The sequence below is a fragment of the Mustelus asterias genome, chromosome 20 (genome assembly GCF_964213995.1).
Source record: "Mustelus asterias chromosome 20, sMusAst1.hap1.1, whole genome shotgun sequence".
Lineage (NCBI taxonomy): Eukaryota > Metazoa > Chordata > Chondrichthyes > Carcharhiniformes > Triakidae > Mustelus > Mustelus asterias.
In genome coordinates, this window is record NC_135820.1 from 55374670 (window position 1) to 55390843 (window position 16174).

Consider the following 16174-nt stretch of genomic DNA (forward strand, 5'->3'; position numbering starts at 1 on the left):
GAGAGCTCTGCAGATTTTCTGTCTGACACACAAAGATAATAAAGCAAAATTTCACAGCTGCTCATATCTCCTCATCTCCACTATTTAGTTCTGATTTGTTGCTTTCCACAAATGCGTGGGAATCAACATATTCCATGGAATATGGTTTATCATTTCTGCTTATCCTTACAGCCTTCAATATATATACTCCTAAACAGATATTTATCTAATTATTTGTTAAAGGCAATCATTTTTGAAGCTGTGACTTGCATTCCACCAAAGCTTATTCTAAACCTAAATTACGGCTGTTTTATTCACTTTAAACAGTACAACCACTAAATAATATTGGATAAGACAGTAAATATGGCAATAAAATGCCCTTTATTTATGGGGAGAAAAGAGCAGGAACATTTGCTTGATATTGGCATTATTGCAAGACAGTAATATATTTTTAATGTGTTTTGCTTCTCTGGCAAACTCTGAAAAATTGTTTTGCCAAACTACATATCTCATTAAAATATAATCCCGTCAGTAAAAATTGTTAAGAGCCCAGAAAATACAGTTATATATTTTGTGTTGTGAGACACCAAAGCTTTTAAGTCTCTTACATGTCTCTGATGCCAACAAATAATAAATATTCCCTTCATTATGAATTACAGTTACATTTTTATTGCCAAGATAGCTTGCTGACGTTGTTAATTACAAATAATATAATAAACTACACTGTGGCATCCTACTTGTTTTTTTTGTACACACTGGCACTATACAAATGCAAGTTCTTCTTTCCATTGAGTATTATACCAAACAACAATAGAAAGTTGGTGCTGTACACCTCAGTGGTTGTAGTAGTAACAAATAAAAGATTGATTCAATAAATTAATACACTTAGCTGCTGTTTGCTCCCATCAGTGTCGTAACTCGAGCAAATATGAATTGAGGGCAATCTACTTTTATGGTAAAAAAGGATAAGAACAAATTATTGCTAATGCTGGAATCTGAAACCAAAAGAGTTTTTATGTAGTTATGATATGAGTTACTTTGATGGTAGATTTGTGTGTGTTGAAGCCGCTGTGTTGAATTTGCTCTCTACCTTTCATAGAATCATAGAATCCCTACAGTGCAGAAGGAGGCCACTCAGCCCATCGAGTCTGCACCAACCACAATCCAATCCAGGCCCTATCCCCGTAACCCCACATATTTACTCTGCTAACACCCCCTGACACTAAGGGGCAATTCAGCATGGCCAATCCACCTAACCCGCACCGTCTTTGGACTGTGGAAGGAAACCGGAGCACCCGGTGGAAAACCATGCAGACACAAGGAGAATGCGCAGACTCCACACAAACAGTCACCCGAGGCCGGAATTGAACCCAGGTCCTTGGAGCTGAGAGGCAGCAGCGCTAACCACTGTGCCATCGTGCTGCCCCAGTCAGTAGTGGGACGCACACCAATGACATGGCAATCAAGTCAATATGAAGAAGTTAAGTTTTTGAGAAAAAAGGGGAAGAGGAACATTTGCCTGTACTTTTACACTGCAGATAACATAACACTCAGAACACGGCAACTGCATTTTAAGGCTGATGAACTCATTGGGCAGGATTTTATGGCCTTGCTCGGGTGAGATCAGAAAATCCCGCCCGAGGCCAATGGAGATTTCCGTTCTAGGAACCTTGCCCGCCCTGATTCCGGGATGAGCAAGGTGGTGGAGTTTCGGCCATTATTTCCTACTGAGCAAAACTTAACAAAATATTCATTGGCATTGAAGACACAGAAACTATGAGAAGAGGTCCACAATGCCCAGCATCTGTTCTGCCAGCAAACCCTTCATTAATTGCTGCCTTTGGTATGGGTTCCAAATGAGATCTTTGCTGGCTTATTTTTGGTTTCGTACAGCCCGGAGAGCCAACATTGATTTTTATGTTATAGGAGTGTGGAATTCTGTTTTTATCTCTAAAGAGATTATAATTGTTTCTCCTGTACCTCATAATGAAAACGATATCTGGATTTCTGTCTGCTGTGCACTGAAGACCAAATAATTACAGCCATTAAGTAATATTTTTTTTTCCCAACCAAAACCTGCCAGCTGAAAAATTCTTGAACGATTTAACAGTCTGTAAAATTGACATCGTGTTTTGTGACAGTTTAAAGGGAGGGGTAGTCACAGTAATGGTAGTGAAGTTTATAATGAATGTAACACTTTTGTATATTGCATGAATTGTGTATACCATACTGGGCCACCATCTGCCAAAGTCTGCAGTTGCAATCATTTAACTCTCTCCATGTAGAGTCGGATGTTAACATGGAATTATAAAAGACCAATAAGACATGGAAAATGTTTTCCAATACAATAATGTCATATGTACATGCAGTGTTAATAAGTTTCAAATTTGAATTGAAAGGAAGATTGTATGGGTGATTCGATAACGCGGATCAATGCCAGCCGTTTCTCACATGCCTTGTTCCCAAGCGTGGTCATTGGGAGTTACCTGGCAGGTTGCAGCCTCCTTTCTCCTGCAACAATGAGGGAGCGCGATTGGGGGGCAAGTCAGGACTCTCCTTATGTACCATCTTGAGGCTAACTAGGGCGCTAACAGTTTTTTCAAATTACTCTCTCAAACAGGAAATAATTCTGAACAAAAAGGACTTAGAAAATATACGTAAAGCATAAACAGTTCAATTTGTATTTACCTTTAAACAGTTAAATATTATTACCATCTGATCTTTGCAGTTTGGCTATATAATGCTTTTTATTGACTTTTTTCCTCCATTTTGTGCAAAGTGTGGTGTCCTATAAGGCAGAATTTAACGCCCCCCACCCCCACCCCTCAGCAGCAAGTTTGGAGGAGTGGGGGTATTTAATCAGGTGGCAGAGTGTGGACTGGGGACATTAACTGATTCCAAGGCAGGATGACTCCACCATAGTCCAGATGCTAATTGAGGTCCAGGTTGGCCCTTAACTGTGCCCTTAAATGGGCAGTTATGCTCACAACAGCCTTATCCCATTGGTATGCCTTATTAAACACATCTTCAACCTGCCATGTCACCTTCAAATATTTATGCTCATCTAGCCCCCAGGGTCTCTCTCCCCTCTTGCACCTCTTTTAGAATTCTACTCTTTACACACAGCCTCATAAACTCTCGCGTCTCATCAGCAAAAGCCAGTTAAGTTAATTAAAAACAATTTGCCTTGAACAATTCCCTGCTGACTTTCCTCGATTAATCCACATTTGTCTAAATGACTTAGTTTTGTTCCTGATTATCATTTCGCAAGTTTCCCACAACTGAGGATAAACTGACTGGCCTGTAATTACTGGATTTATCGTAGAGCCCTTTTCTGAACACTTGCAATTCTCTAGTCTCCTGGCATTGCCACTGTATATAAGGACAATTGGAAGATTATGACCATTGTCTTTGCAATCTCGACCCTTTCTTCAGTCAGTGTCCTTGGATGCATCTCGTCAGGTACTGGTGACTTATCAATCTTAAGTACAGTTACCTTTCTGATACCTTCTCTTAATCCATTTTTAGCCCATCCAGTGTTTCAACTACTCTACCTCCTATTTCACAATGACTTTGGCAGTATCTTCTTCAGGCTAAACACCGATGCAAAGCATCTCCCATGTATAAATTCCCATCTAACTCTCATGTATAAATTCCCTTTTTGGTTCCTAATCAGTTCCATGTATCTTTTTAATGCCCTTCATGCTTATAGAAGACTTTTGGATTCCCTAGCCAGCTTTGTTAGTCAAAACCCTATAAGGGATTAAGCAAGGGAAAGAATATTTTGGTATCTAAAGAAGAGAAATTAATTATTTTGTACTTTTTTGCATGTGTCCAAACAAATTTGTATCATGCATTAACTCAGCAGAAACAACAAGGAAAAGAAAATCAAGATTGAAGGTGTGAAGTTAGTTGGGATGGTAAGTACTTTAACTGTGAACTTGATAGGAATAAAGTGTAAATTTCACTTCCCCATCTTGTTTAACCACAGTTTTATTTTGATAGCTTCATTAAGGCTCCCTTCACTCAAGAGGATGAATCACAGACTGGGGGGTGATTCTCCTAGCCCGAGCGCTGCTCGAGTAGCGCAGTGGGCCGGGAGACATCAGCGGAGGCCGTTTTGCAGGCTTACTGCTGGGCTTCACGGTCTCCGAGACTAAGATTTCCAGCGTAACCAGTTCCGCGCCGGAAATCGGCATGGAGCTGATTTCAATCTGGAAATCGGCATTTGCATCCGATTAGCGGGCCCGGGTCTCAAGTCTCTGCACCCGGTGCCAAGGGGGTGGAGCCTATTGGGGGTGGCAATCAGTTGGGAGAGGGGAACTCGCTGCCACTCTGCACTTGGGGTGACTGAGAGAGGGAAGGAGGAGGTGGTCTGGGCTGGCCATTCGGGTGTGGGGGGGGTGGGGTGGCTGGGGCGGTCGCAGACTGCCGGTGGGGGTCGGTCAGGAGGTGGGGGAGGTCAGGAGGCCAGCAGTGGGGGGGTTGAGGGGCTGGCCAGCGATTGGGGGGCCACTGCGCAAGCGCTGAAAGATCAGCGCATGCATTGAAAGATCGGCACATGCACAATGGCCCACTCAGCACTATGCTGCCAGCCTCTGGGCAGGAATAGGCCCTGCCCCCTAATTACCAGAGTGAATCCCGCTAGGGCATTCTAGAGTGTCAGAGATTCATTCTGGACATCACGCTTAAAATAAAAACCAGGGGGATTTACTCCCATTTTCCCGCACATTGGGAATTTAGAATTTTTTTGGGTGAATCCTGGCCTGTTAATCTGAATGGGATTAGCCTCACCTTGTGGCACAGTTGAGTATTGCCATCAACCTATTTGAAACAGGGTGACATCCCCAGACCTTCATAATGACCTCCTGGGCGGCACAGTGGTTAGCACGGCTGTCTCATAGCACCAGAGACCCAGGTTGAATTCCAGCCTTGGGTGACTGTCTCTCTGGAGTTTACACGTTCTCCCGATATCTGTGTGGGTTTCCTCCGGGTGCTCCAGTTTCCTCCCACAGTCCAAAAATGTTAGGTGGATTGGCCATGCTAAATTTCTTCTTAGTGTCTAACGAAGTGTAGGTTAGGGGAATTAGCCATGATAAATATGTGGAGCTACGGGGATAGGGCAGAGGGGAGGACCTGGGTGGGATATTCCTTCAAAGAGTAGTGCAGACCTGATGGGCCCAGATGGCCTCTTTCTGCACAGTAGGGATTCTACGGATTCATCACCTTATCGAAAGTTGTGGCACTTTGTGCTAAGAATGGCAACACTTGTGCAAAAGGTGATTTGTAGGAACGTTGACTCGAATTGAACCTTAAAACCTGGAGCTATCAAATGATTTGTTATCCATTGTGTAAATATCCCCTTCCAATATTTGTAACTAATGTAGTCAGTGTTACGCTTACAGTGCTATTTTGTGATCTTGTCAGCTTTGATGAGAAAGAACGTACATAGCACATTATCGTGCCTCTCAGAAATATCCCAAAGGACTTCATGCATTGTGAAATACTGAGAACTGCAATCACTGTCATGTATAGACAAATCCACCAGCCAGGTGTGGTTCCATTAATAGCATTGGAATACATGTCAAGTTTATCTATTTTGGTGGTTTTGATTGACAAAAACGTTGGTCAGAATACCAGGAGAACTCCATTTTTCACTTCAAAATAATACTTTGGGATCCTTAACATCCACCCAAACTCCCACATTGCCAAGGTTCACTACCTTTTCTGAAGGGCAGCGCCTTGAGCAATATTCCCTCCGTGCTACATTGAAGTTGAAACCTAAAATAAATGTTCAAGTACTCATGGGATTTGAACCCAGAACTTTCTGACTCTGAAATCCAAGTGCAATTAATTAATTCAAACTATATGATTTTTTTGATTTTGATTTGATTTATTATTGTCACATGTATTGGCATACAGTGAAAAGTATTGTTTCTTGTGCACTATACAAAGCATACTGTTCATAGAGAAGGAAAGGAGAGAGTGTAGAATGTAGGGTTACAGTCTAGAGTGTAGAAAAAGGTCAACTTAATGCAAGGTCAGTCCATTCAAAAGTCTGATGGCAGCAGGGAAGAAGCTGCTCTTGAGTCGGTTGGAATGTGTCCTCAGACTTTTGTATCTTTTTCCCAATGGAAGAAGGTGGAAGAGATTATGTCTGGGGTGTGTGGGGTCCTTAATTATGCTAGCTGCTTTCCCAAGGCTCCGAGTAGTGTAGACATTGTCAAATGGTGGGAGTGGTTTGAGTGATGGGACTGGGTTTCATTCACGACCCTTTATAGTTTCTCGCAGTCTTAGACAGAGCAGGAGCCATACAAAGCTGTGAAACAACCAGAAAGAATGCTTTCTATAGTGCATCTGTAAAATTAATACCTTGATGAAGTACATCTTGCTATTGTGAGGGTCAATCCAGTTTTCCAGACTAAATTGGATTAAACTCTTTCAATGGTTATGGCACCTGATAATAGACAAATTTGGGCCTTAACCAGTGACCATGTAGTTAACCTTTGGTTCTTGAGTTTAAAAAGCTGCAAATTATTTTTGATGCTTTGCAAAATCTGTCATTGTAAGTTATAATATACTGCTTAGAGATATAATTGTTAACTTTATGTTAATGATTAGGAGATGCATAATATGTCATATATGAAATATTGCATGAAAATGAATTAGTGGGTCAAATATGTGTTTTGCTGAAATGTTATTTTGTTTAGTCTGTAGGGCATACAAGACAGCTTCGACCTGTTAATACACCTGACATGGGAGTACGCAATCCTAACAGAATATCTTGCTACGGTGAAAGTAAGTAAAAAGACAAAATTATAATGTATATTAATTGCACTATAATTGCAAATAGAGAGCGGTAAGTAGTCTAAATTAGAAACAAAGGTTAAAACAAAGTTGAACTCTTTGTACTTGGAAGGGGATGAACGGGAGCAGTACATGTTATACTCGGTAAAAATGATTAATTCTGAGCACTATTCAAAGTTAAAACAAAATTGCAGGGCACACAGATATGATAAGAGGCAAGTTCATGGCTAATATCTGAAGCTGTTCTTCATGCAGATGGAGTTAATATCTAAAATAATTTTCAGCCTCCAGCAATGGAAACAAAAAAATGAAGGAAGTAAGGAGGTAGAAGGTATCATAGGAGGTTTTTAGGTTTCTTTGTAGGACTGAACCAGATGGGTCAAATGGCTTCTATCATCTGGACTCAACCTAATTTTGAATGGATGCAACAGCCAATGATACAGCTGAGTGCAAATTCACAGTCAACACATTTTAATCCATGGATTATTTTATTATTCATATTGCATCCCCTCCCTTTGCCCTGATTTAATTTTTTTTCCAGCTGAAAGGATTCAACAGTTGTCGAAAACTTGTTGGGTAAAAATTGGTTTTGGCCTGATTTTTGGATGCATAACCAAGGAGCTGCTTCGGATATTTCCTTCCCCCCCCCCCAACCGTCAATTTGAGAGCTTTATGATGATTAACCTACTCTCTAGAATTCTTTCCCACATCTCTGCCTTGCTTCATCTCTTTCTACATTCAAAAATCTCCTCAAAACCATTTTCTTCAACCATTGGACATTTCCACAAACACTCCTGCCAAATTCTGCCTGACGTCTAAATAGTAAAAGTGCTGCATTATGTGTAAATAATGTCTGGCATTAAGTGATCCCCTTAAAAGGTTGTAGGAAAAGTGCTCACGGATTTACATTACTGGATCTAATGATTTGATGTTATTGCTTTGTGTATAGATGGTCTCAGAAACTGGCGAGACAGTATGGACTATCTACATCTGCCGGAAACCGAGCTCTCAGAGGAGGGAGAGGATGAGGCAGGAAATTCAAGAATTCGACTGAATAGAGTTTTGCCCAAAGTTCCAGGGAATAACCACACTGGTGGAAAACTGCCTGCTTTGAGAAAAGCATGTGACATGGATTCTGTTTATTCACAAGTTAAAGAAAATTCCCGCCAGGAGAACTCTATTGAAGACTCGTTGTATGAGAGCATTGGAACAAAACATGAAGTAGATCATATTAATCTTCAACATGATGGGCGATCAATATCTGAATGTGAGGCTAATGAATGGGAAGTACCTTTAATGTCTCAAAGGCAACTGGCACCTGGTTTAAAGGAACCATCTGTAAACATGAACGTACCAGAGTATGCCTCAATTCGGAAAGTAAAGAAGAAAGACAAGATCGCGAATCGGGAGAGTGCACAGGAAAAGCAGCCGAGGAGAAATGTAAAGAATGGCTGTGTGTTGTTACCAGGACTCCGGGAACAATTAAAATTGAAAGAAAAATCTGCTGCCTTTTCACAGACTGAGGTATATCGTTTTCCTCTTTATTTAAAATCGCCAATCTGTAGTTTTACACAAAAAATTATTTTTCCTAAATAAAAGCTTCCATACATACACTAAATCATTCTTTCGATGGCTATCCCAAACAATGTTAAGGTGTCTAGTTGTTATAGCCATATGATGCAGTCAGGATTCTTTAGTAATCATAATGTATCTGCAAACACTCTCTTAAATGATTAAAAATCTCTGTCGTATCCTCAGTCTCATCCATTGGTTATGGGTGATACGTGACACACTTCCCTCTCAGAACCATGACATTTAATAACCAAAAGGAACATATTATTGAGTTATCCACTCAACCTTTATGTCCCTGCTCGCAACATGGTTTTAATGTAATACTCTTAACGTAGACATATCAGGTCTGGTGAAGCATATCAAAGGCCTCTGAAACACAAACAGCATTCTTTCGCCATCTCGCTACAGACTCACCAGGGGCTGCGTGTGCCATTTCCGCTGCAACTACTTAATTGAAAAAATGACAATACTTATCAGAGGAATTTGTACAGCAGCTTGTTCCTCTTACATTCGACCTTTCTCCCTTGAACAATCTAATTACTCAACTGTCTTTTTCTTTTTTAATAGCCATTGTCCATGGTAAGATGGTTACAATGATGTCTTGTAACTTTGCATCAAATTAACTGGGAAGAAATGTCTCCCCCCTCCCCCCCCCCCCCCCCCAACCCCCCACCCTCCAGTCCTGTAACAGGGGCGGGGGGATGGGGGCGGGAGGGGGGGGCATTGGCTGGCTTGCATTTCTACTAATGTTTTTCAAAATGGAACATGGCTTATTTGAAATTCTAGTTCAGGAGTGAAACTCTGTAATCATGTAACAGCAAAAGCACACGCTTCCCTGGTGATGGTGAATAAATTGAAGCACTGATGACCCTGTGGAGATGACATTCCTTTTTATTGACAGAATTATTAAGAGTGAACTGCAGCGTACGAATCTGCTCAAACATAATCATTCACCTAGTCTTCGACAAAGGCTGTGTGTGTACTGCCCATTTTATAATTAAGATAAGTTGTTTTTTAGAATTGGCCAGTGGGAAATCTCTGCCTTCTATTTTTTTAAGAATTGGAATATCTCCTTAAACCCGCTGTTTTAAAACGATTAAAGTCTCCTCAAAACATAAAAGCCAATTCGAGTTGTTCTAGATTAAAGTGTTGTTTATATTTTAAGCTTTTTTTGTAGCTTTTAAAAGGCAGACTTGTTTGTAGATTGGACTTTGCTCCTTTTGGCACCGTGCCTCTTGTGTTAAAATGGCAATCAGATGTTGGCAGCACCCTTTAATCTGTTTTACATTCCAGAATCACAGTTCTGGGATACAAGGCAGCCTGAAGTCTGTCACAGAATGTGAAGCAACAAAATCGCTGGAAGAATGTAGGGAGGAAAGGATTGCATATGCCAACCTAGTCGAAGGACAGCCAAATGCAGATAATGCCTGTTTTAAGGTATGTGCGCAAACCAGACCAGAACTTTTAAGAACCATTGCTGATCATTTTGACTTGACCAAATGGAACAGCACCAACAAGCAAATCTCTTATTTTTCCATTATAATTTTGATCTTTTGAAGACTTTTGTGTGCAGGCAATTATATTTTACTGCTTGTTTTCAATTTGATTTAATTGCTTGTCGTACTTCATCATTTTGAAAATTTGATGGGTAACAGCAGTTGGGAGGCAGTGACAGGCTGATCACCAGCCCATTTTGTTGTCCTGCATTACATTTTAATCTGTTTGGAAATGACAATCAAACTGTCTGCCTACAGTTTCAGAAAATAAAATTACAAAAGCCACATTCTGTTGGTAAGATTAGTGAATCTTGCTACAATGTTATTAATTTGTCAACCACTCTAATAGAAGTATTCAGCAATTTATCTCACAATTTTCTCCGCCAATATGTTAGTCGGAAGAATATCATATGAACATTGTTTCCTAACTTTGCCAGCTAGACTGTACAGTTTCCAAACTGCTTGAGGAACACTTTATTAGTATTCCTTTATTCATTTTTTTTGTTAATTTAGATGTATAAGAGCAAATTTTCCAAGTCCCATGCTGCCAGGAGGGAATAGTTCTGCTGGTCAAATAGATCAGGAAATTGTGGGATTGCGATCCTAGATTGTTCATCCCTTTAATGGTGAGGTTCCCAGAAGGTAAGGGCCAGAAAGCTGAACGTGCTGACAGCAGATGAGGAACTCTGGGAGGGAAGTGTCTAGAGTCAAAGGAATATCAAGATTTTTATTTCATTCATTCGTAGGACGTGGGCTGCATTTATTGCCCATCCCCAGTTGCCCTTAAGAAGGAGGTGGTGAGCTGCATTCTTGATACAACTGAGTGGCTTGGTAGGCCATTTCAGAAGGCAATTGAGAGTCAACCACATTGCTATGGCTCTGGAGTCACACGGTAGACCAGACCAGGTAAAAAGACATTAGTGAACCAGATGATTTTTTTCTGATAATCGACGATGGTTTCACGATCATCAGTAGATTCTTAATTCAAGATATTTTTTATCGAATTCAAATTCCACCACCTGCCGTGGCGTGATTTGAACCCTGGTCCCCGGACCATTAATTGAGTTTCTGGATTAATCGTCCAGCAATAATACCACTAGGCCATCATCTCTCCATAATGGGCTACGACTTCAGACTGGCGGAGGTTACTGGAAGAAGGATGAGGAAATCCCTTGAAGGAATTTTTAAAATGAGGGCAAGGATTTTGCTTTGGATGTGTTGAGACCAGGGCTACAGTAATGCAAAACATAACTGATATGTTAACACATTGTCAAGATGGTAGAACAGATTACCAGTATTAATACAGTAAGAAGTCTCGCAGCACCAGGTTAAAGTCCATCAAGTTTATTTGGAATCAAGAGCTTTCAGAGTGCTGCTCCTTCATCAGGTGAGTGTATTAATACAACAGTAGTCCAGAACATACTAGTTGGAGAATGTGTGCACAGAAGTGAGTAGGGTGCAAAAAGCCCTTTTTTTGAGGTAGAGAAAGTGAGTCGCTCGAAGTTCACTATAGTTTTTCAGCATTTTACAGGCTTTTAGCCAATGTTTTGTCCATTCTGCCTCCACAGTGGCAGATAGAAGAGTGAGTTATCAATTCCCAGGCTGGGGTGAGCAGGGAGGTAGAAGAGAAAATGAAAAGGAACATGCAAGTAAAGTCCTTCGGCATTGTTCCTCGGCTCGTTTAAATATTAATAACTAAAAAAAAGAAACACTAGTTGGTTACTAAGCAACTGAAACAATTCAAAGGTCTGACAGTCAAATAGATACATTTGAGTGCGTAAAGAAATGAAAGAGGAACTGAAGAGAATTGGTAAAGTTGAAACTGGGAGGTTTTTGTAAGAAACCAGCAGACGTGATTTCAAAATGAAGAGATCATAAATAAAAGCAAACATTCTTAGAGATTCTGCCAATGGAGTGTTGAAAGGATTGCTGTTTAGAAATAAATTGATGTTCCCTACAATTTATCTGCTCAACTTGCATATTATACTAAATTTACTCACATTTCTCATCAAGGTTTAATATCAAAGAGTAAACAAAAATGTATTAACAATTAGTTGGAACTTACCACCTCAATAATCTCTTAAATACAATTCTGCATTTGTTTCCAGTTTAGCAATGATTTAACAATCTGATGGAGACTTGGGGTGTGATTTTCCCATCCGGGGGGGGGGGGGGGGGGGCGGAGTGGGGGGCGGTGGAGTGGGAGGGGGGTGGTAGTGGAGTGGGAGGGGGGGTGGAGTGGGAGGGGGGGTGGAGTGGGGGGGGAGGGGCGGTGCAGGGAGGCAGGGCAGACCAGATCATGCAAAGGTCCATTGACCTCAGGTGGGGATTTTCCAGTCTTGGAGTGAGCGTGGCCGGAAAATCCCCCCTGGCTAGCAATGTAGGTGGTGGCAGCAGTGTGAGGGTTTATGTTCCAAACTATGGCCATAAAACATCTTTCTAAGCGTTCATACCGATATCAAATTTTCATTTGAAGACGTCAACTCCTGCATTGTCTAACAGGGTAAACTGATTGATAGGGTTCCCCAAACTTTGATGATCTGAGTCATGTTCAGGGTTGCAAAATTCCATGACAAGTGTTGTAAAGTCATATGAGAGTACCAGTGAGAGTGTGAATGTGGGATGTGTGTGCAATTGGAATGATGTCAACCTAAGCAACCTGTGGAATACCAAGCTTGCCTTCACTTGAGCTTTTATTTAATGTGCCAAAACATATGTTTGTTGCTCGACTACAGCTGTTTGTCAAATGTATTTGACATCTGAGTAATTTAGTTGGCAGGGGAAATATATACATTTACAGCAGAAATGATTACTTGCAGTTGTGTAGCCGTATAAAGTGGAACATTGCACCATTTTTGTAAATGAACTCTGCCCTGTCTTCAAATTTAAGGAACAATAAATTGAAAAAAAATAATAAATTTATTTAATCGGGCAAATATTGGAAACCAAATCCACCTCAGTTAAGTGACTAGATTCTACCTCCTGTTTCCTGCCAAGGTACTTCATCCATAATAGCGACTCAATGGTATCAAAAATAAACGCTTTGATGGCGGGGCCTGGGGTCTGGGTTGGGGGGCCAGGAGTGAGGGATATCTCAGATGGGCAGACGTACATGCCTGATCAGTAAAAGCTGCCCAGCTTCGTACTTGGTGCCACCCTTTGCCTATCAGGGGAAAAAATTGTACCAGGGATAGAGGACCTTAAGCTGCCCTTAATTGGCCCAGAGGTAGGCAGGCCACACAGCACCACCTATGCTGAGTGTACAATTACAAGGGGTGGCAGGTAGGTGATGGCATTGTGCCCAATTGTATGCCTTCCTGCCAGCAATTCACTTGCCAACCCCCTCCCGGGAACCATAGGATTCAGTCCCACATTATTTATTAAATGATTTATTTAGAAATGGGGGAAAAAATGGTCCGAGAGGGTTTTGAAATAATTTCAAAACCTTCCTGAAATTTTGGGATTATCGAAGGACATTGATGTACAGTGGACAATTCAATCATGTTGGCTCCAGCATTTCTTCTGTTCAGGAAGTTAGCTTACAAAATCAGTTAGAATATGAGAGATGTCCTTGACCAACCTGTACCTCCATTATGAACCAAAGTGTGCATCTTTTGAACCCTGAGCAGTGCCAGTTGCTTTGGGTGGCATATTAATCTCCAAATCTACTTGGCATGCAGATTAAAGTTCAAACAGTATGGCCATCTTCCAAGAGTGATCAGCTATTTATAGAATTTGGACGATATGTGTCACACAATTGTACTTTCTTTGAAAAGCATCAAGTCTTTGCTTGCCAGGGAACATTTGACCTGTTTGCTATTTTAGAAAATATTTTCAATTTTTCAATGCAATGGCCATGAAAACTGGGAAGTTGGTTCATGTTTCTAATCTTTCAGAGTTTTCTGATCTCAGCCAAGTTGCTGTGGCAAATTATCAAGGACAGGCAACGTGGCCTGGCCATGAAGATTGGAGAAGGGCTTGTCTCACACGCTAGAGGGCAGAGGTTTGCCTAATCACAGTTAGCACGTGTTCATGAACTGTGGAAACCAGTGGATATGGATGTACAGAGTCTTAGATCAACAGACATTGTTGGGTATAGCTACTTCAGTTTGGCAAATTAATATGGAACTAAGGTTATCAAACTAAGGTTATCAAAATCTAAAGTTTTCAAGTATATTTAGTGTCACAAGTAGGCTTACATTAGCACCGCAATGAAGTTACTGTGAAAATCCCCTAGTCGCCACACTCCGACGCCTGTTTGGGTACACTGAGGGAGAATTTAGCATAGTCAGTTAACCTAACCAGCGCGTCTTTCAGACTGTGGGAGGAAACCAGAGCATCCAGAGGACACCCATGCAGACTCCGCACAGACAGTGACCCAAGCCGGGAATTGAACCCGGGTCCCTAGCGCTGTGAGATAGCAGTGCTAACCGCTGTGCCACCGTGGGGCCGTGAAAATCTATCATGCTTCAATATTTTCTCCACTGCTAACGACATGAATGAAGGATGTTGTAGTCACCAGAACCTATATAATAAATTATTCTCAAGAAATTATCTAGAGATGCAGTTAATCTAATTAGGATCAGATTACCGCACACAAATACAACATTAATAATGCATCTCATTTCATGCCCAATTCCTTCCCCTAGCCTTGGGATTCCAATCACAACTCCCATCTGATCACAATTTGTGCCAGCAAACCAGCATTCCGTGGTAGGACCATACATCTCATATCATAGGATCCAAACAAGCAACTTATTCCATTAGCTAAAGCAACAAGAAGCATGTAATTGGACAAAGATTCACCACTCGACATCTTTCTTTATGATGCCTCCTATTTAGCATCATAATTCACATTTAGTCCCACCGAGGCCTCATGAACAGCACAAGTGTTGTTGGAAGAGGTAAATGACTAAATTCTATTGAATTTTTAACAATTTATGACAACTAAAGAAAATGTGTTCTCAGAAATGGTTTGCTTAATCTGTATAGCACAATGTGCTATAAGATTGACCTTATCAATTAGCTTTTAAATAGGACCCTTGTCCTTTGCTCACATTGCAAGCTTAACGGAGAAATAGAGAACATCGCAGCTATCCTGTGGGATAGTAACTACCTTGATCAGACCATCATTCAAATATATCACTCATAAGTGATATATTTGGACCTGTAAAGTGCCTGGTCTACTTCAACTTACTCCGAAAAGGCAAAGTATCTCAAAAATTTGAACAACAGGTTAAGCAAGATGTTTCACACTGCTGCTATGCACTGGCTATGCAAATGATATTTTCCGCTAACAGATGTTGCCGTCAGTCCAAAAAGACACTCTGCCTATAATTGAGTGACGTTGTGTGCAAATTTTAGCACAGTGTGACGTAGGCCGCAAGTCCCATGATTAGTTTATCAAATCCTTCAGTTGTTTGTAATAGGCAGCTTCCAAACATTACTTAACCAACCCACACTTGCAAAGCAAAAAACTGTTAGATTGATTCTGTAAGTGGGCAGCAACTGCTGAACAATTCTGAGTGTGCTAAGATCTACACAAACCACCAATTTAAGATCATCAGTTGAGCTCTCAAAATGGTTCATTTGCACTTGATAGAAGTGACATACGTTCATACACATTCTCTGCAAACAAAGAATATGTTCGAGCCATGCACCTTTTTTGAATTACCCAGATGTTTGGGGATCCTATATCTCCTCGCTGCTTTCATTTCTACAACGCCTCTGTCTACCAGAGTCAACTTGCCAACCAATCAGTACCCTTTTCTCCTGCAGTATGAATTGTTGTGATCATTTGAAATTTGGCATTGTTGCATTTGTCCTGATGAGTGCAAGATGAAAAACTTGGGCAACATGTCCCTCTTTTCAGCAATATTTAAATTCTATCTCACCAAGCGACTGTCACTTTTTTGCTAATTCTGCTTGTGAAACATCTTGTGGTGTTTTATTGCATCAAAATCACTATCTAACTTCCAATTCTTTGTTTAAACCTTTAGGTTTTAATTCAGAATTAAAGTAGGCTTAGTTGGAATAGCTGAATGAAAATAAAAATATAATAAATGAAAAACTATTTCCTTTAAAAAAGAACCTAATTAATCAAGCCATACCAAAATACAACTTGGCAGTGCTATAATTACTTCTGTCAAAGGTTAAATTCCTGGTGTACAGCAGTAGATATTTCATTCAAGCCAAGTGCAGCATTATAATTATTCCAATCAAAGACCACGCCTGATTTAATGAAGTGGATTGAAAATAACATAAATGCTAACTCCAATATATAAATGTAAAACCCATTCTGGAGTACCTACCTTAGAAAG

The 16174-nt window shown here is 40.7% G+C and overlaps 1 protein-coding gene across 1 annotated transcript in view; it reads left to right on the top strand.

Moving 5' to 3' along the window:
- LOC144508311 (phosphoprotein associated with glycosphingolipid-enriched microdomains 1-like) overlaps nucleotides 1–16174 on the top strand; it is a 100609-nt gene that overhangs the window by 60838 nt on the left and 23597 nt on the right. Inside the window, exons 3-6 of the mRNA XM_078236136.1 lie at nucleotides 3845–3899; nucleotides 6690–6777; nucleotides 7736–8310; nucleotides 9652–9795. Coding sequence (XP_078092262.1) covers nucleotides 3845–3899; nucleotides 6690–6777; nucleotides 7736–8310; nucleotides 9652–9795 — 862 coding nt within the window. The remainder of the gene's footprint in view (nucleotides 1–3844; nucleotides 3900–6689; nucleotides 6778–7735; nucleotides 8311–9651; nucleotides 9796–16174) is intronic.